This window comes from Rattus norvegicus, chromosome 2 (genome assembly GCF_036323735.1).
Source record: "Rattus norvegicus strain BN/NHsdMcwi chromosome 2, GRCr8, whole genome shotgun sequence".
Lineage (NCBI taxonomy): Eukaryota > Metazoa > Chordata > Mammalia > Rodentia > Muridae > Rattus > Rattus norvegicus.
The window spans coordinates 235932596-235952019 of record NC_086020.1 but is presented as its reverse complement, the minus strand read 5'-3'; the positions used below and the strand labels follow the sequence as shown (position 1 = coordinate 235952019).

General features: G+C 46.5%; 1 protein-coding gene across 4 annotated transcripts in view; it reads left to right on the top strand.

The window, feature by feature from the left end:
- Positions 1-10410: 10410 nt before the first annotated feature.
- The window catches only part of Lmo4 (LIM domain only 4), a 17036-nt gene continuing 8022 nt past the window's right edge, over positions 10411-19424 (top strand). The window contains exons 1-2 of one of the 4 annotated variants that reach the window (XM_063282227.1): positions 10411-11104; positions 13884-14122. In XM_063282227.1, coding sequence (XP_063138297.1) covers positions 13887-14122 — 236 coding nt within the window. In that variant the 5' untranslated portion in view covers positions 10411-11104; positions 13884-13886. Of the gene's footprint in view, positions 11105-13532; positions 13692-13883; positions 14123-19424 lie in introns of those variants that run through there. The other 3 variants (NM_001009708.1, XM_063282228.1, XM_006233438.4) reach the window with 3 other exon arrangements.

Sequence of the window (19424 nt, the reverse complement as noted above, 5' to 3'; positions counted from 1 at the left end):
AATAAAATAAAAACCCCCAGGTAAGAACCACAGGGTTTGAAGTTAAGGATTCACAAAACAATTTGACAGAGATCACCTACCCATTGATTGGCAGACCATAGGAGACTTTCCTCAACCTGCGGACCTTCACGGAGCTTCTATTGGACTTTGGAACTTGATGCCCCACTCTTGTGAGGCGAGTTCTCTACCTCTGAGCTGTCCCCAGCTCTCCCTATGCTTTGTCTTGAAGCAGGGTTTGGTTAAGCTGTCAAGGCTGGCTTTGAGCTTGTGCTCTACCCAAGACGAGAGTAGAATTTGAGCTCCTGCTGCCTGAGGCTCTGTGGTAACTGGGATTACACAAGTGGGCACTGCCGGACCTAGAGGCACAACTCCAAGTCTTGAGCAAACACTTCACCTTTCGGTTGGAGTATCCTCAGTTTTCAGAATGGAGGTAATAATAGAGCATGTGGGATGCTGGGATAAAGAGAGTCACTCTGTAGGGGATGCCTGCCCTGGGGGATGGCGCACATAGAAAGGTTCAGTACTACCTATGTTTTTTTTGTTTTTTTTTTTTTTGTTTTTTTTTTCCCCAAATTAAAATGGATTTGCGTGAGAAAGCAACATTGTATTATTTCTGGCACACTTAGCCTTTGAGAAGGGGAATCGTATGCATATGTTGAAGAGATAGGGGGCATATGTTGGAGAGACGGGGGCAAGCATCCTATCTCAGAAGAAGAAGGGAGTTTAGAGATGCTATGAAACATGGCAGCACAAAACTCTCAAAGGCAAATGCACTCACTGTAAACCTACAATTGACACGGTGGCTATACCCACTGCAGATATTTAAAGTGTACCCACAACCAGAGCCGTCCTCACTTCTGCTGTCCCTCTGCTGTCCCTGTGGTCCAATGCATGTGCCCCAACGGTCCTTTGAATGGTTACTGCAAGGTCTCTCTGCCGAGCGGTCTCTCTGCTCGCCACTCTGGTTTGTGATCTTCCACAGGACAGCCGGGGTGAGGCTTACGAAACAATGGAATCTTATCTCCTTGTTCAGAATCCTCCAATAGCATCTGGGTAAAAGTCCCTCATTTCGAGGTGCCATGCCTAATCTTTCGCCTTACCTGCTATGCTCTAGGCCTTCTGGGCTCCTTCCAGTGTCAAACTGGAGTTAAATATGCTCCTCAGGGTTTCTTCATTGCTGATACCATTACCTTGAATTGTCTCTCCTTTGGAACTGTAGCTCCTGTATTCCCTACAGGTCTCTGCACTCCAGTTAGCATCAAGGCCTCTGCTGTCTCACCGATGCACAAACTTATCCTCCATACACTACCTCCTGCTTAACCATGTAAGGCGGAATGACTTACAGGTGTCGCTTTGCTACTGCATGTCCAGAACTTTGGACACTGCTGACATATAGCAGGTGCTAGATATATCTTTTGAATGGATAGAATGGGCAAAAATAGTTAAAAGCTTCATCGAGACAAATCTGTACACAAAGAAAGCCATGATTCCACTTACATAAGCATAGGACGCAGGTCTTTCATTGCCTGGCTTTCCCACTGTCTTGAAGATTTGCTTATAACACCCCTGACACGTATAATGCCCCCACGGTCAAGATAACGTACAATCCTAAGAGAATTGAAGCAGGATGCCATTATAGGGCTCGGGGTGAGAAGTTCCTGATCACAAGGCTCAAACAAGGCTGGTCATCATTCCATTCTGGCTGCCCCACCCAGGGCAGGTGTCGGAACAGATCCAGCTGGATCCTTAGGTCCTTGCTCATAGGAGCCCCACCCTGTGCTGCGGCAGGCCATTCCTCAGACCCATCCGGAGGTCTCCCAGGACCAGACAGGACACTTTGGATATGGTTGAGAGGTTCTCTGCCAGCCAGGATTCTAGCTGTCATGCACCTCGGTTGGCATTTGTCACTTTGAAAAGGGTTTAGATTCCATTTCCTTCTAGGACTTTATCACCTGTTGCACAAGAACAGCTCAGCAGGAGAATGAATGGATGCCTTCAGGGCTTGCTCTCACCAGGAGTCCCTAAGAGCCTCATTCCTTTCTCCTCTGTAGGGAGCCCTGACCTGACAGCACCCAATGGGAGGCTTCCTCAGGGCCTCTGTGAGTAGGATTGGTGACCCAAGGCAGTATCATTCAAACCAACCATTCCTGATGAGAGAGACCACTGAAATTCTTACTGTCTAACTCTCCAACTCCTGCTTCAGGCTCTTTTCCAGACCCGTCTTCAGGCCTTTTCTTGATTCCAAGAATTCCTATCCTTTTTTTATGGACCTCCTCGTGCCTGAGTTACTTATTGGTGTTATCTGTTATAACCCCCAATCCTAACTGAGACACATCATGATCACAGTTAGGAAACTCAGGCTTTTTGGCTTCAGGCTCTTCTAGGGAAGGTGACTGGGTGGACATGAAGGAAGCGGAAAGGGTGGAACAAAACACGTTCTTGGTCTTTTTCTCAAGGAATTTGGCTTAATTTTCTGATAACATTACACATCGCTGGCAGCTTAGAACAATCCGTTGGTGTTATCACAGGGTCTCTTGTAGGTCAGAAGTCTGAGAATGGCCTGCGTACCTGAATTCTCTCTTGGCTTCTCACCGGGCTGAAGCCCTGGTGTCATATGAGTCTGCCATTTCATTTGTGGCTCAAGGTCTCTGATTGTCAGATTGTCCTTAGAGCTGTGGGATTGGGGTCCCCATTTCCTGGCTACTTGCTGGTGGAGGACCTCCCTCAGCCCCTGAAGGCTTTTCTCAGGAACCTTCCCATGTGTCCTCCCCAAACAGACCACCACCTTCTGCAGTTTGAACACTCCTGACTTCCAGGCCCTCTTTCCAAAGATCTTTAGGTCAGGGTGACCCACTACCAAGAATAGGTTTTGTGGGGCATCCATAACAGAGAGTTGGAATCTGGAAGGGCTGCTAGGAATCCGATTTCCACCATATTCCTGTTATGAGGCCCTTGGAACTTTTATCTAGATGCTACTGGACCAAGAAGGATAGCTGGTAATGGTGCCTGACATCTATGGACAGAGCCCTTCTCTATGCTCGCTAGGAAGAAATGTATGAATGCCAATGTGAGGCTTACCACCACTTCTAGAATAGTTGATCCAGTAATTGCTGTTGCTTTTTCCCCTCTTCCTTTTGAGGGCGTATTCTCCATTTCAAATGGGCAAGTGTTAGGGCTTTATAAAGCTTCCTCCCAGGGCTAGAGAGATGCTCTGTAGTTGAGAATTCTTGCTTCTCTTCCCGAGAGAGCCCAAGATCAATTCCCAGTACCCACACCCTATGCTGCTTACAACCACCTGCACGTAACTCCAGCTTCAGGGCAATCCAACAGCCTCTTCTGATCACTTGAGGGTACCCATGCGCGCGCACACACACACACATATATATATACATATATGTCAAAGTGAACAGAAGTCTCCTCATTGGAGAAATTCTATCTAGTCTAAAAGAATGTACTTTGGTCATGGGGGCCCAAGGCTATGTTATCACTACTTTCTACCTTGAGAGAAAGGTGATCCTTCTCTGTTGCCATTTGGCAAAAACTAAGCAATGTGACTGTGACACACCAGTGTCGTGGGGTCCGTGACACCTGCTTTGAAAATAATTTCCCCTGCTTCGCTTCCCCTTTATTTTCAATGAGTTCTCCAGTATTGTTGTGGCTGCATTAATCTAGCAGCAGGGAACGATTATCCCGCAACAACAGCCTCCCCCATTAACATCATCTTTTAATTTTAAGATTGTTTAGATGACTGCTAGAAGCTACTAAATTAAGACAAAAATGAAGGAAGTGTTCTTTTCTTCCCGCCAAGCACTCAGTCAAACAATCCGCCCCTGGTCCTGACCGCTCTGGCAGACGTCGCACCATCATTTTTATTTCAGATCTCAAAATATTACTTGGGCATAAGTTGAAATTTCCAGATATGTAGACATGTTTTAAATGTCATCTGGGAAAATAACCGTTACATTGAAATTATTATTTATGTTGCTTGCCTTATTCCGTAGTACGTATTAAGAGTTGGAAACACTGTTATTTTTCTAGGAGGCAATTGTTGTAGTAAATCAGACAATAATGAAATCACGATGATGAAAACTCAGTAAAGGAATAAAGGAAACATTTGTCTAGTAGAGTTTACGCTGGGAAATAATTGAATTTGGAGAATGTAGCAAAAATGAGACAGGAGAAAAACAAATACGAAGGTAAAATAGAATTGTGGTCATGGGCAAGTATTATCTAATATTCTGACAAACTTTAAAGTGACAGTAATCATACCGACCAGTATCTGTGAATTTTATATCCATACATTACAAGGCTTTCAAATAATAACCAACTTAGCGAATATTCATTAGGGTCCAAAGAGTCTCCTTTAGCCCATGGGCTATCTCTGGTACTTGCAGAGACGCAGAAGTCTTTCAGTGTGTGTTTTGTCCTCCTGCCTCCCGGTTCTGCAAAGAAGAGGCTATGGCATCTGCAGATGAGGAATACATTTACGTAGTTATGAGTGACGGGTTTACCCATTCAGGAGTAGAGAGCTGTGAGTCCCCCCATTCCCATGAGTAAACCAAACGCACGGAAATTCATGGAGTTACTGTGTTAACAGAATCTCTCTGGAGGCGGGGTGGGGGGGGGAAGAAATGCTAAAGTTGTGAATTCCCCCATATTGTTAATGTACCTCAAGCAGGCCATCAATATGTGTCCTATTTACTGATAGGCGCAAAATAGGTGGAGGGAAATCAATCAAAACCCCCTGTCCATAAATTATCGTGACTTCTAGAAATTATCAAAACTTCACTGGAGTGTCATATGCAGTCTTCCCAGCAATGAGTTATAGTCAATAATTCACCCCCTGACTGGACTGATAACAGGCAGATACTCTAATAATGTGTAGGATTTACTACCGGACGCCAGCAGTAAGGAGGAATTCCAGTGCACTGGGAACTGTTATCTCAGCGGAGAAAAAGCAATAAAAAATGGGGGTGAGACATCTGGGTACAATGGGATGTTTAAACCCTATGATTTGAACAAACATATCTTAAAGGTAGTGTTGTTTAAGTTTACGTTTTCTTAAGCGAACTGTTTCCATGGTATTGTTCTATAATGACTCTGCCTGGCCTTATTGCCAGAGAACACAGCAGATGGCTCCGTATTAAAAAAAAAATGCTGAAAATAAAGTCAATTTCATTCTTTGGTTCCTCCCCCAAATTCGAGAATGGTTACACTCGAATACTTCATTCAAAGGAAATTTCTTTAAAAAAAAAAAATCACCTTAGACTAAAAGTCTCAAATATATTTCCAGTGACTTCTTATCATACAAAGAGATCAACAAATTTGCTTTCTCTGTCAGAATGTTTTGAAGCCAGAAAAGAAGTGGTGATTCATCAAAAACAATTTTATTATGAAATTTGATTTATGTTGGGAAATATAAGTGACGACGTTATAATGTGTGCCTCTGTATGGAGGGAACACATTTTAGTCAATTGAGTTATCCAATTTTATTATTTTTCTTAAAAAAATCCATATCTGGTTGTTCTTTTTATTCGGAAAAATTTATAGCGCTATCTAGGGTAGAAATGTGTGTTTTTCAAGCCCACAGACAGCTAAGAATTGTATTCCCCTAATTCCAATAGTCATTCATTATCACGAATAAATATTCTCATATTTTCATCGATTCCTTTGGTGAGCAAATAGAAACTAGTATTATATTTAAAATAGCAATTTCATTATAAAACCACAGATTAAAAAAAACCTTAATCACATCAACACTATAATTAAAAATGGCACTGAAGTTCTAGTTTAGACAGCTTAAGATTTCTGAATTATTAGCCTTTCTTTTACCAAAAACAGAGACGACAAAAGGTAAAATGAATTATGCTGTATGGTTTTAATTCCTCTTTCCGTAAATAGTCATTTCCTTTCTCTTGGGGGGAGCAATAATTGATTTTAAATAGGATCACTGTTTTTGGCAGAATATATAATTTTAACGTGCTCAGTAGCGACTTCTCATGTAAATACCCATTGTCTCATGTATACACTTTTTTGTACCTATTAATAATTCAATGATATAAATAACTTTTTGTTGGGGGGACATTAGGAAGGCTGAGGACTGCTGCTTTAGACGGTCTGAAGGAGCACACAGTAGGCTTGTTGATTGCTCTGCAGACTATCACTTGTGCTTGGAGATTATTAAGCAACTTACATACGTAGTCTGCAGGAGCCAACTTTCTTCAAAGAAATCGTCACTACATATTCCTAAATGAAGATTTAGCAATAGATTTGAGGCGTAATTAAAGTTCTTCTCCCCTTATAAACCCACACGGAGAAAATGTGTATGTATGTATGTATGTATGCATTTATTTATACCATTCTATTGAAGTTGCCTTGTCTGGGAAACACTCCCAAGCCTGTCCCCTTCCCACCTTTCCTGTCATTGCCCTGAGTGTCACGATGCCCTGATAAAACGGGAAATTTAAGAGCAACTTACATCTTCCATGATATTTCCAATCAAACAGTCTCAGTGCTGTTTCAACAAGGCCACACTCGTGTTTTCTTCAGTCTCCTTGTTTCATTTCAACAGTTTAAAAAAAATGTCAATGTCTTCACTATGGTTTTAATTCCCTTATAAAATACAGGCCAGGCTAGAACTTTCTAACTAAAACTAAGCAGCATAAATAATTAAATAACTCGGTGGGATAGTTATCACACGTGGTCACTGGGATTTCTCTTTTAAATGTTGGGATAAAACGACTGCTTCCCTTTTCATCATGTGTGTGAAACACTTCTTTCTCACCCCCTCCCTTTCCCTCTTCTTTTCTTTTAAAACAGTTCTTTTTTTCTTTTCTTTTCTTTTCTCTTTTTTTTTAGACAAAAATCTCAGGTGGCTCGAGCTGGCTTGGACTTTTCTCCTCGGCTGAGGATGACCCGGAGTTTCTGATTCTCCCCTGAACTCCCTCTGAGCATGAGGACCCCAGGCCTGTGCTACCCACCGCACCTGGTACGAGGCTCGGATCATACCTGCAGCACCAACACTCTGCCAACTCAGTTATAGTCCCCAGTCCTCCATTTTACTATTTCCTTTCCTCTTTCCTCTTTTGGAGGTCTTGGTGGTCACACATTTCCCAGGTCGAGCAGCCCTCCTTCCTCAGACGCTCAAGTGTCTGGGACGACAGGCAAGGAGGAGCAATATTAAAACATGTTCAGTTTTAGCTCCTGCTCGTACAAGCCTGAGCGTTCCCAGGTCCTAGTACACAGCACTGTGGGACCCACCCAGCCAAGAGAAACAAAACCCACTGGCTCATCCTCTACATTTTAACTGGTTTCCTCACTGCGGCTACCGTGCTGGACCTTTGGAGTTCGGAGGATCTCTCTGAGGGTAAAGATCGGAGTCGTTCTTGTAATGTCCTTTCTAAAAGGCCTTCGTTCAGAAACCAGCTGTGCACGGGCCTCCAAAGAGCACAATCTCGTCCCCCTTTCCTCATCAAAGAGCCAGATGCTTGTCTTGGACGCTGCCTCGTCAGGTGGTCAGGTGGACGACAGGCAGAACTGCTGTCTGAGGATTCTGAGCAGAACTGTCACCGGAGAGCACCAAGTCCAGGCGTAAGACCTTAGTTGAGAAGATGAGTTTAGATAAATAATTTCAAGGCAAGTAAGGAAAATGAAAGCCTGATCTAGGATCCATTTAGATCCTATGTTAATAAGAAAAAAAAAACTCAAAATGGTTTGTGTTTAAAAAGAAAAAAAATAAAGTACCAGACTTTTATGTCTCACTTTAGGAAACTGGCTGAACGTTGGGTGTGTGACATCAGCAGGGTCCTTCCAAACCAGCAGACACAATGCAACACTTCAGAATTAGCTAATTTTACTTTACCTCAGAATTATTTCTTGGCACTATTTTCATCATTGTCTGAACACTTTTATTACACACGGCGTCAGTACCCTTCCCCAAGCAGGTGTGTGTGTGTGTGTGTGTGTGTGTGTGTGTGTGTGTGTGTGTGTGTGTGTGTGTGTCGTTTTTGTGTGCCTAGGGTCAGGTTGACATCAGACTGGCGTGGGTTTCTCTCTCAGTCCGGCACTTTTGAGAACACAAGACATTGCTACCTGGGAAGAGAAAGGACCGCTTAGAGTAAAGAATGCAGAAATAAGGACTACCCAGAGGTGGCGCTGTGGTTAAAGTACACCTGAATTTTGATTACCATGAATGGATTCCCTTCCTACCCTTCAAACATGTTGCTAGCCTCCACAACCTTTGTAGTTCTATAACCACAGTAAATAAAGATTTCTGGCAATATATCCCCACCCATTCCACTTTACCGGAGTACATATGCAGACTCCACACACAACCAAAACATTAAAACCACCTCTAAAAGTTTAGGCCCTGGGTAGCCTAGAGACACAGGTTCAAAGTCCCATCCTTCAGGCCTTCCCCATTCCTTCCCTCCACAAAACCCACCCAGACCCTTAGAGAATCATTTGGTGGTACCTGAGCCCATTCTTGCTTAAATTTATAATATTTCATTTTAGAATTAAATATCCATCTTATTGGTCATACTTTAGAAAACACCATAACTCACCATGATGCTGAATGTTATGTGTCCTTGTTTTTTTAAAAAATAATTTAAAAGAAAAAAAAAGGACAATACAGCTTGATTTCTTCTTCTTTTTTAGATAAAGTGTTTGTACAGATATGGAAATCTTCTCGTAGGATCTATTTTAATACAACAATAGACATGAAGATCTTATACCAGCTAGGCAAGGCAGGCCTGAAATCCCAGAACTTATGGGGGAAGCAGAAGTTCTACTTCGAGTCTGGTCTTAAAGAGCAAAAATCCCTGATCACCGAGTTTTGATTGATTTAAATTGTAAGGAGTCAAAATCGAACCGAGGAATTATAATGTCTTATATCTTAATAGTGTCCTCTCCTCCTCCGAGGTTATTGTTTTGTTTTGTTGAATTTTTTGTTTGGACTTAAAAAAAAAGTATCTTTCCTAAATTGGCCTGTTTTCATCACGTCTCCGCGGCTGTTTTCTGTATAGCACATTCTGATTATTACCACGTCCATATTTTTTAATATAAAAAAGCTTTTAATACGTGCACAAGGTCCATGATCCCAAGCACGCAACGTTAAATACAAATCCATGAGGATAATTTTTAAGTGTAACGTGCTAGGGATCCAAGGAGCTAGAATACAGAAATGAGTATTTTTAACTGGCATTAAAAACATCCTCTTCCTGGTTTCATGGGCAATATTTATTCCTTCGCCGTAATCTGGCAGTTTAAAGAACCCGGATTCTGCACACAGCTGCTAGGACTGTAGATGTTCTGCCTGATTTTTCTTCAACTTCCTTTCTTCAATCTAGCAGCCCTGTGTGTAACACGGTATGAAAGCTTCTCCCACAAGGCTGGTTTTGGTTAATGATACTTAGCAATACAGCTTTTGCATTTCCATGATAATTTCCAACAGAAAAATCTCTCTGGAACTTACTATTAATAATCAACCCCAATATTAACCTCAGATCGGAGATTTATTAAACCTATTTGGCAGAGTGAAGTTGAATAACTCGATGTTCAAGGATCTAGGCTGAGCTCTGGCCCTGGGAAGAGGCTCCGAAGCTAGCTAGCGTTCCTCAAACCTTTGATTTGTACGGGAAACGACTAGTGTTCCTTTCTCAGGGTTGTGAGCTAGCCGGTCTGGCAAATGTTTGCATCGCTTTAGGGGGCTATGAGGGGAGCTAGCATCTCATCCTCCACACTGAGGCAGAACGGTGAGCAAAAACCGTTGCCCATGAAGTTTTCTTCATCTCTGAGTGTAATCTGCACCCACCAGCAACTGACAAGCATCTATGAAGTGCCTGCCCCTTCCAGTTTATGCTGGGGTTAATGGGAGCAAGATGGGGTTAAGCAGGCAGTACTTAGGTAGGAACTACTTCCCACTTTTGCCTAAGGTTTTCAAATCTGCAACCCGAAGGATTAAACAAAACACCCGCTTTTGCACCTCCCTCCGGCAGAATGAATCCTCTACCCTAACAGGAAGAGACCCATTTCGGGGAAAGTAAGTTTCCCGAGGGTCTGTTCTCTGAGCCACGGAAGGCGATCCCCGAGGCCCTGCGGGGGCGGGCTCCACGCGTCCCCGCGAGCTAGGCAGGCAGGTGTGGTCCCGAGCCTGGGCACGCGCTCGCTGGCCGCGTCCCCCGCACCTCCCGGGTCCCTTTTCGTCCCCCGACCCCAGCCCCCCCCCGCCTTCCCGGGCCCGGCCCGCTCAGTCGCCCGCCTCGCTCCCCGCCCCCCGAGTCTCGTTTCAGTCACCCTTTGTCCTTCCCCGGATTGGCAGGTTTTATTATTCCGCCTGAACAATCCGGCCGCCCAGTGGCTGAGGGTCGCTGACGTCGGCGGCAGAGCCGGGGAGTAGTTGGGATTCTGCTCTGTCAGTAACACATGTGTAAGCGCCGCCGAAGGAGCGAGCGAGCCGGCTAGAGGCCCGCGCCGCCGCCTCCGAGCCGGGCAGCAGCAGCGGGGCAGCCGATCGGTCCAGCGCTCTCCGCCGGTCCGCAGCTCCCCACTCCGTGCGCCCTCGCACCGGCCGCGGGACCGAGGCTGCACCGCCACTCTCCCGGGCCGCAGGTCGCGGGAGGGGGGGGACTCGGCCGAGCTGCCGGCGGCGGGCGGGAGGAAGGCGGCGGCGGAGGAGGAGGAGCGCGGGCGCGGCGGGGGCGGGGGCGCGTACAAAGTGAAGCCACATTGCCAAACTTGCAGCCGCGATTGCAGCAGTGGCTGCCGCTGCGCCGCGCGGGCCGGGCCGAGGGCGCCTGCAGCTGCTCCTCGCGCGCAGCCGGGGGCTGAGGACCCGGACCCTCGGGCTGAGACTTGACACTTCTGCGCCGGGCCGCCTGCCACTTAGCGTGGGGCTCCGTCTACCCGCCCCAGAGCCACGCGATTAAAAAAAAAAAAAAAGCAGCCCTTAGCCCCCTCCTCCCCTTTCCTGCTTCTGCGAGAACTCCCTCCCTCCCTCCAGCTCCGCCAGCCCCGGCGCCCCTGCCCTGGAAGCCGAGCGGCTCCGCTCGCATTTCGCCGCCGCCGCCGCCTCTCGCAGTGTTGCAATATAGGGGAGAAACAGGTAAGGGGGTGGCTGGGGGCGCCGCGGGCCCGGAGGGGACGAGGGAGGGAGGGAGGGGGGAGCTGATCGGGGCCGGGGCTGTTTTCTTTGGCTTCCTTCCCTTGACCGTCCCAAATTGCAAGTAAACAATACGTCGCCTTAGATAATGCGTGAGTCTGAAACTACCCGAGGCCGGCCTGCGAGCTAGCACGGAGGGCAGCCCGGGGCCGCCAGCTTTGTAGCGGTTCCTTGCTTACAAAAGGGTTCTTCTTGGAGACCGGGCTGATGGGGACCCTGGAGAGGGCTGGGGGGCAGTTCCAGTTCCTAAAGGAAAGGCAGGGGCTGCTTAGATGAGAAGTGGTGTGTGTGGGTGGGGGCGATAGTCATGACCCCCCCCCAACACTATTTGAAACAGGGATCGAAAAGCTCCAAGTGACCAGGGATCCGGCATTGCTGATTCTTTTTAAAAGAATTCCTCTTGGCTTATAAGTCTTTTGTTCCAATCCAGGAGAAATCCGGTGAATCACCTAATTAAAATCAAGACATGAATTAAGCATCCATTTTTGTACTACAAATGGCCAGCGCTACGGTTGTCCCTCCCTTGGTCTCCATTAAAAAACACCAGAGACGTTGTTAAAGGGGGGCAGATTTTGCCTCTAGCTGCCAGCTCTGCTTTCTATTTCACTGACTGTCCCAGGACCTAAATTGCTTGGCTATGTAATTACTAGAGTATAAGCCTATTTAACTTAAAAGCTTTCTTTTTTTTTTTCCAACTCTAAATGAAACTTGATGAGGGCCCGTCCTTAGTTATCAGGGGAGTCAGTTTCTGGTCAGTCCTCCTGATTCATCTCTCTTAGATTTAATCAGCATTAAGGTATTGCTTGTCCTTAAGAGCTTTAGCTAATGGGGTTACTGGATGCTTTTCTCAGTGTAATGTTTCCTTTTCAAAAAAAATATACATATATATTTACCTCTCACTAAAGATGGGGGCGGGGAGCAGCTTGGAATCTCCTCCCTCCCCCTCCCTTTTAAAAAAGGAATTCGGAGCGATTAAAACGTTGAGGAGTGGTGGTGGTGGGGGAACAGTTTAAAGACCTAGGGCAGGAAATGCAGATTCATTTGGGTCAGGGCTGAAATTGTAACAAAAAGCAATTCCTCGAGTAAATGCATCAGATAAATCAATTTACATAAAGGTATGATGCATTCGGATAAATGCAATGCTAATGGGTTTTAGAGCGGTCCTGGTTCCAGAGTCTCAGGGTTTTGTTACAGCTTAATTGGTGCAGTTCTTATTCTGGTTTATTGTGCGGTCACTGGACACACGTTCCGGGACTCTTTCGGAGGAAATGTGTTTAAAATCGGCCTATTTAAGGAACCCGAGTCCTTCTTTCGTTCCCTCTCCCCGGTTCTTTGCAGCAGTGAAGTTGGGCTTGGGGACAGACAAAGTTCACCCTCTCCCTTCTGAGGTATCAGCTGAATGTCTTGAGCCGATAGCTGGGAGCCTGGGGGGGAAGCCCACACTCTCGCCTTACAGAGGACAAAGACAAAACAAGCTGCTTAATTGGCAGTAAATAACTTGATCTTTTTATAGAATAAGTGACTGGAGAAACACTAGGACTTTATTGGACTCCGGATTGGAGGCAACAAATTAATCGGTTTAAGCTAAGCTTTATAAATTGATTCCTATATTATACCCCAGTTAGAGAGAGAGAGAGAGAGAGAGAGAGAGAGAGAGAGAGAGAGAGAGAGAGATATGTTTAAAAGCAGTTTTTCGTGACATCAAGAAGACTGGCTTGAATTTAACTTGTGTGTCCCTCAATAGTGCCTCCTCACATATAACCCCCCTCTCATGGGGGGGGGGGCAAAGCTCTCGCATTTAAATTGCTGATCAAGGGCAGATTAGCGAGACCAAAGTGGAGAGTGTTTGTATAGGAAGTTAACAGGCATCCTAAAGTTCAATGATCTATTATCCTTGCCTGTGTCCTGAAAACACTCATTGATCTTCAAAATGAAATGAGATTTGGAACAATAATGGGAGATGGCGGTCACCACAATGGCATGTGAAAGGTGCTGTTTAAAATACGAAAAACCAGTTTCGCAACTTTACACCCGGCAACCCCCCCCCACTCCCCTCTCGCCACCTTGCCTCCCCTCCCACCACCTCCATCTCCCCCTCGGCCTTTCCCTTCCTCCTCTCTCCTCCTTCCTCCCCAGCCCCGGCCTTGCCGAAAACCCCGAACTATTTGCAACTTGTGAATTGCAGCCTCACTTCCCTAGGCAGAGCTCGGGAGGGAACGTGGCTGCGGCGGGGCGGCCACCTCCAGCGGCCCGCGGCTGGCTCGCGGGGCTCGGCGGGGGCTGGGGAGGGGCCGGGCGCGGCGGTGGGTGGGTTTGACCCTCATTTGCTGGAGGCGGGCGGCAGCGGGAGGAGCGGGCGGAGGCGGGCGCTGGGAGGAGGAGGGGGAGGAGGAGGAGGCGCCGCGAGGGGTGGAGCGCGCCACCGAGCCTAGCTCTCAGAGTTTTGACAGTCCCCGAGCTGAAATTGTCAGCGGCGAGCGCTTTGGAAAGTTGAGAGCAGCTCGTGGCCCCAGAACAAAGCTTGAGAAAAGTAAACAGGCGGCTGCTGCCGGCGAGCCTCCCTCTTTCCCTTCTCTCCGACCGGCCTCCTTCCCGCCCTGGCCCTGCTGCTGCTTCTCCTGCAGCCACTCCGGGGAGGGAGGAGGGGAGCGCGCTGGCTTCAGGCGCCCAGCGATCGACTTCTAACTTTTGCATCGCCCGTTTTGTCTTTCTCTCTCCCCAGACCATGGTGAATCCGGGCAGCAGCTCGCAGCCGCCCCCGGTGACGGCCGGCTCCCTCTCCTGGAAGCGCTGCGCAGGCTGCGGGGGCAAGATTGCGGACCGCTTTCTGCTCTATGCCATGGACAGCTACTGGCACAGCCGCTGCCTCAAGTGCTCCTGCTGCCAGGCGCAGCTGGGCGACATCGGCACGTCCTGTTACACCAAGAGCGGCATGATCCTTTGCAGAAATGACTACATTAGGTAAGTTGGCTGCCTTTCAGCCAGATGGGTGAGCCCAGCAGGAGCAAGGCCAGGGGTTACCAGGGGTTTAAGGAAGGAGCAGACATCTGTGGGAATGCGTGACAGACTTCACTTAAAAAACAAAAACTCTCTAATTGGCAGCATTTAAGGGACTCAAGAAAGCATGTGTTAATTTTACAGTATTTGATGCCAAACTAAAGTTAAAAACTCGGGTCTGGTATACAAGGTTGAACACCCCTTGGATTAAATTCTAAGTGTGGCCTCAGCTTGGGGTTCAAGTTAAAAGTAATCGTATCTAAAATGTTCAGGTGCTTTCTCCCAGGTAGGCAGAGACTCACACAGACACCCAGAGACAAAAGGTTTACTTAAAAATAAAAGTGCAGTTAGTGAGAAATTATTCATCTCTAGCGATGGCTAATTAAGATATTTACGTAAGCACTTTTCAACTTTTTTTTTTTTTTTGAGCAGAGTGCTGTGACTCATTCTTAGTGCTCCTTGTGAGAAACACTGATTACCCATCGGTTTAAAGACTTGTAATTCTTTTTATAAGTAACAACAACAACAATAATAATAATAATAATAATAATAAAATAAAAACGAGAACTAGTAGTGTTTTTCTTCATAGATTCGCTGGAGAGGCTCGGCGTGCTTGCTGTTGGTGTCTGGCTTTTGTTGGAGAATTTGTGGGGGTTTCCCCCCCCTTGAAGAATATTGAGGTTGCCATTTGTAGCGCTGCCCTTGATCCCCAAAAGCGAGGATAGGATTATGCTAATCGAGCATTTTAAAGCGATGTATGGAGCAGTCATATGTCCTTGTAAGCAGTCTTTTCCAACAGGCTTCAGGGCAGCTAAGGGAAAGAATTCAGGAGGTCAGGTGCCTATAGGATCTTTTCAGGTGAACTCAAGCTACTTAAACTCATTAATTTGAAAGGAGGCATTTGAAGGATTACACATTTAATTTAAGTAAATGGTTTGATAGACTGACGCACATGAATGCTTCTAGGAGGTGTTCTGTTTCAACATCCAGTAATTAAAAAAAAAAAAAAAAAACCACACACACACACACACCCCAATACCTCTAGAGAAAGAAATGCTTTAAAATATTTCCTTCTATTTAACTCTCCATTCTGAACCTTTGTAGGGTGATAAGTATTAAATCCATTTCTGGCTTCATAGAGCTGGTAAATCATCCGCTGGGATATTTTATTCAAAGTTTAGCCCTGATGTGGTTGACATTATCTGTGGCTGTTGCTGCAGTTTGGAGCTGGGTATGAGTGTGTTTGCCTCCCGTGGTATCAGAGCGAGGTGAGGTTTGTCGACTCTGATATCGCAACCTGTACCCACTCTTCGGGCATCTTCAGTCAGCCAGGAAGCACGGGGGCGAGAGGACTCTTTCTGTTTAAATTAATGTGGCTGCAGTAATTCCCCTAAGTGTTCTTTTAGAAGTCAATGTTGGGAAAAACCAGCAGGAGCTTGGGTGTAATGCTTTCTGGTTCTCTTCCCAAGCAATGCCGTGAGCTTTGACAGTGTCGTAATTAAGTGGAGACCAAAAAAAAAAAAAAAAAAAAAAGTGTGCTAAGAAAGGATGGTGGTTTGAAGTGGAAAAATTGACCGTGTGGTTAAGATTTGGTGAATGGTGCAGCCTCACCTCTTCAAGTGTCTTCAAAGGGAAAAGAGCCTATCTTCACTTCTGATTACCACTAATTAACAGGAGATGGGTCCACTTGGATTCCCATGGTACAAGTTTAGGCAAGTGGCTTTCTGAGAATGAAGTCCATTCTTTCCTTATTCTTGGGGGGGAAGGGGGGCAAATAATAAATGTTCTCTTGGTGTTTTCGTGGGGTCTAGTAGAGCGTGTTCACTCAGCCCTAGCCCTTAGGTAATCTTGGAGTCTTGCTTCCTTTTGCCCCTGAACTTGTGGACTGGAATTAGCCTTGTTCTAAAACTGGATGCCATTCTGAGAAACTTGTCTGCCCGGGAGAGACAAATTCTAGATCAGTGCCAAATAGATCATGGATCACACTGTGATCAGAGGGGCCGGCCAAGCCCAGCTTCCTATCCAGCCCCATAGATACCTGAAGTCATGCTGTTCTCTCTGCCACTTAAGGGAACCAAACCCTGGGAAGATGAAGAATGTGTTGGCAGTCTTTTCTTCCCACATATCTCAGACGCCCCCAAACCCACTTGTTGGGGAGCCTTCGGTTCTTTAGAGCTTGAGGATTGAGTGATCCCTTTGCCGGTCCTCAGGTGAAGATGACCCCTTTGCTTAGCTGGGGCCACCCTGCAGTTATATTAAGGGGCGTTTACACTGTCTGACTTTGAGGGGTTTTGTTTTGTTGCGGTTTTTTTTTTAAACAACCAAAATCTGGCTAAAAAGCTGAGGGGAAGGAGAGGGTGGTGTTTTCCCCCATTTCCAGCCCCCATTCCCTCCCCCTCTCCGTGGCCAAGTGTCGATTGGGCAGAGCTGGGCTTCTGCCTCCTCTCCTCCAAGATCTCAGATAAAGCTGAGGCCTTGCTGCAGCGAATCTGCACAATTAAAAGCTTTAATTAGTGGCTCCTCCATTTTCTTAGTTCTGATGGGCTTTATCTAATGAGATCTGGTCTCTGGCTTAGATCTACTCCGAATGACGTGTCCGCAATGAATGAGAGCTTCGTCGCAAACAAAACATTTAATTAACAAAATTGGCCTCTAAGAGAGGGAGGGAAAGGCTGGAAGCAGGGTGTAGAGAGGAGGGGGAGGGTGGATCTTAAAGGGACCCACGTCTGCCTGACCCCTCCACCTCCCAGAAGTCGGGGAACAACCTTACAGCCGCCCCCTCCCTTCCGCGACTCCCGACCCCTCAGCTCCACCCAAGAGCCAACGAGTAGTAGCTTTTGCAAACTCCGGTTCTTTTCTCCAACACGCTTTTCTTTACCCCTACTTCGGGCTGACTGGCGCGGAAAGTGCGGCCAGAGGAGGAAGTTCGGACGCCGTCGGGTGGGGCTCCGGTCGGAGCTGGAAAGTGGGTGGGTGGCGGGCCATATCCACTGTGCAGGGCCGCGAGGGGGCGAGCGCAGGGCAGGAGCCGGCGCGGTGGCGCTGGTGTCCGCGGCTCCGCTCCGGCGGTTCACGTGGCGTCCGCAGGCAGCCGCAGTGAGCTGAGCTGAGCTCCGGGCCCCGGCAAGGGGTTTGAGGGTGGCCGGAGGTGGAGGGTGTGGTGTGTTTGGGGAGGGGATTCGCGTTAGGCAAGGAGAAGCCGCCAGGCAGAGAGTTCATTTCCCTGGTAATCAACAGCAAGCTGCTATATTCAGAGAATGCTGTCCCTTTAATTGAACAGGCTAGGTAATTAAATGGCACTTTTCCAATAGGACGTGCTAGGTAAATCTAATAGTTGGTTATTTAATATCACTTTGAAGTCTGCCCACTCAAGCACAATGACAGCACAGGAGCATGTGAACTATTAGCTAGGAAAAAAAAAAACCCAGGATCTCAAAAATTAATTAAATCGCATGCAATTTAGGGGGAACGTTTATCTTGATTTGTCATAACAGAATTAATTCAAGGCCTCCAATTCACTTGGGGGCAGATCTGTTACTCTGAATTAACCAAGCGTAATTTGGCTGATTTTTTTTTCCCTCCCTCCCCTCTCTAATGCAGTGGTTGCGATTATGCACAGCCCCCCCCCCCTTAGGTATAAATAGCTTCTGGTGCTTTTAAGGTGCTTGGGCTCTAGTTATTCTGAAGTACCTTTAATGGACTTGGCTCCGGGCATAATTTCTGGGTTGCATTTCTTTGTTACATTTAATATAGCTGGTGCAGAATTTAGATTAAATATAGGATCCTGCTGGAAAACCAATTGCTTCTAGATCAGTAGCCGTGGATGTACATTTTTCTCCTCAGATAGGTTGCTGATATTTACTTGCAGGTACAAATGTGTACCTTTCAGGCACACTCTGGGAAATGTAACTCTCTAGTGCCGGAAAGCAGTTCAGAAAACACAGCCAGGTAGCGCTCCATAGAGCATGTATTTTGCTTGAAGTAATAATGCAGTTGAAAATAAGCCCACCTATTGGCCATCGAAGTTACCGGAAGACGCTAAGCATTAATGTTAAACTCAAAAAAAAAAAAAATACAGTTTGTTTCTCCATCCTTTTTCATGGCAGCAAGGAGATTTGGAGCTGAGCCCTGCAGACAAGGCTCGCCACTACCTCGCAGCCATCAGATAGGAAGAAGCGAGACACCTTAGAAGCGGGATTTCTCCCCATCTTTTCCCTTTCCCCCTGTAAAGGACCTCTTGATGTTTGTGATTGATTGCACTGCCCAAATGCTGAAATATTAACGACCTTCTTGGACCGAGGACCCAAAGAAAGGAAACTGAAACCAATTCTGTCATCACAATTAAAGACTCCCCTGGCTTTAATTAGCCTGACCTGGGGTATATCTCCCGGTTGCTTGAGTTAAAGAGAAAAGAGCCCATTATAGTTCAGTCTGAGACCGATAGCTACTTAATTGAGCACCTAAAGCCTCGAGCCTTTTAAATCAAACACTGTCCTGGACAGTCCCCCTGGTTAGATAATTAACTCTGCAACGCACGAGGAAAAAAAAAAGGACAACTTTTCAGGGGGAAAAAAAAAGGATAGAATTCTAATGGTCGTCTTCATCTGATAAGAGATTAGAATGTGTATAAGACCCATGAGTTCTGCTGTCTCTGAAGCAGCTTCAAAGCTGTTGACTCGGAAGGATAGGGACTCCATTAATACACTGTTGGGTAGCAAGCCGTCGGCCAGGGGGTAGGTCTTGGTCATTTTCAAACTTGGTAATTTTTGACACTTTAGGAATCCCACGATTTTATGACTGATTGTTCTGTGACAGGTTCTGAAAGCCATGCTGTGGAAAATAGAGACACGCTTCGAGGTGGTTTTTTTTTTTTTTTTTTTTTTTTGGCTTCCATGCGGCTGCCCTGATTGTTAAAGTACACTCAGATGCTGAAGACATACAACTGACTTTACTCAGAGTGAATTGTTAAATAAATGAACACCTAAGCTGGATAATCAGCCCGGTACTGTGAAAGGGTATTTTTGAGACGGAGTGGTGTCGCAGTGTACCTGTTGGCAGTGGCAACCGTAATTATAGACTCTTATCCATTAAAAATACTTCTGGGGTGTCGTAAGAGGATATTTGATTCTTAGCTGTGGTAGGATTCTGCCCCCACCCTCCCCAACCCCTCCCACTCTGCCAGCTTCTCCCTTCCTCAGCATGTATGTGTTTGGCCAGCTTCTCCCTTCCTCAGCATGTATGTGTTTGGCCAGCTTCTCCCTTCCTC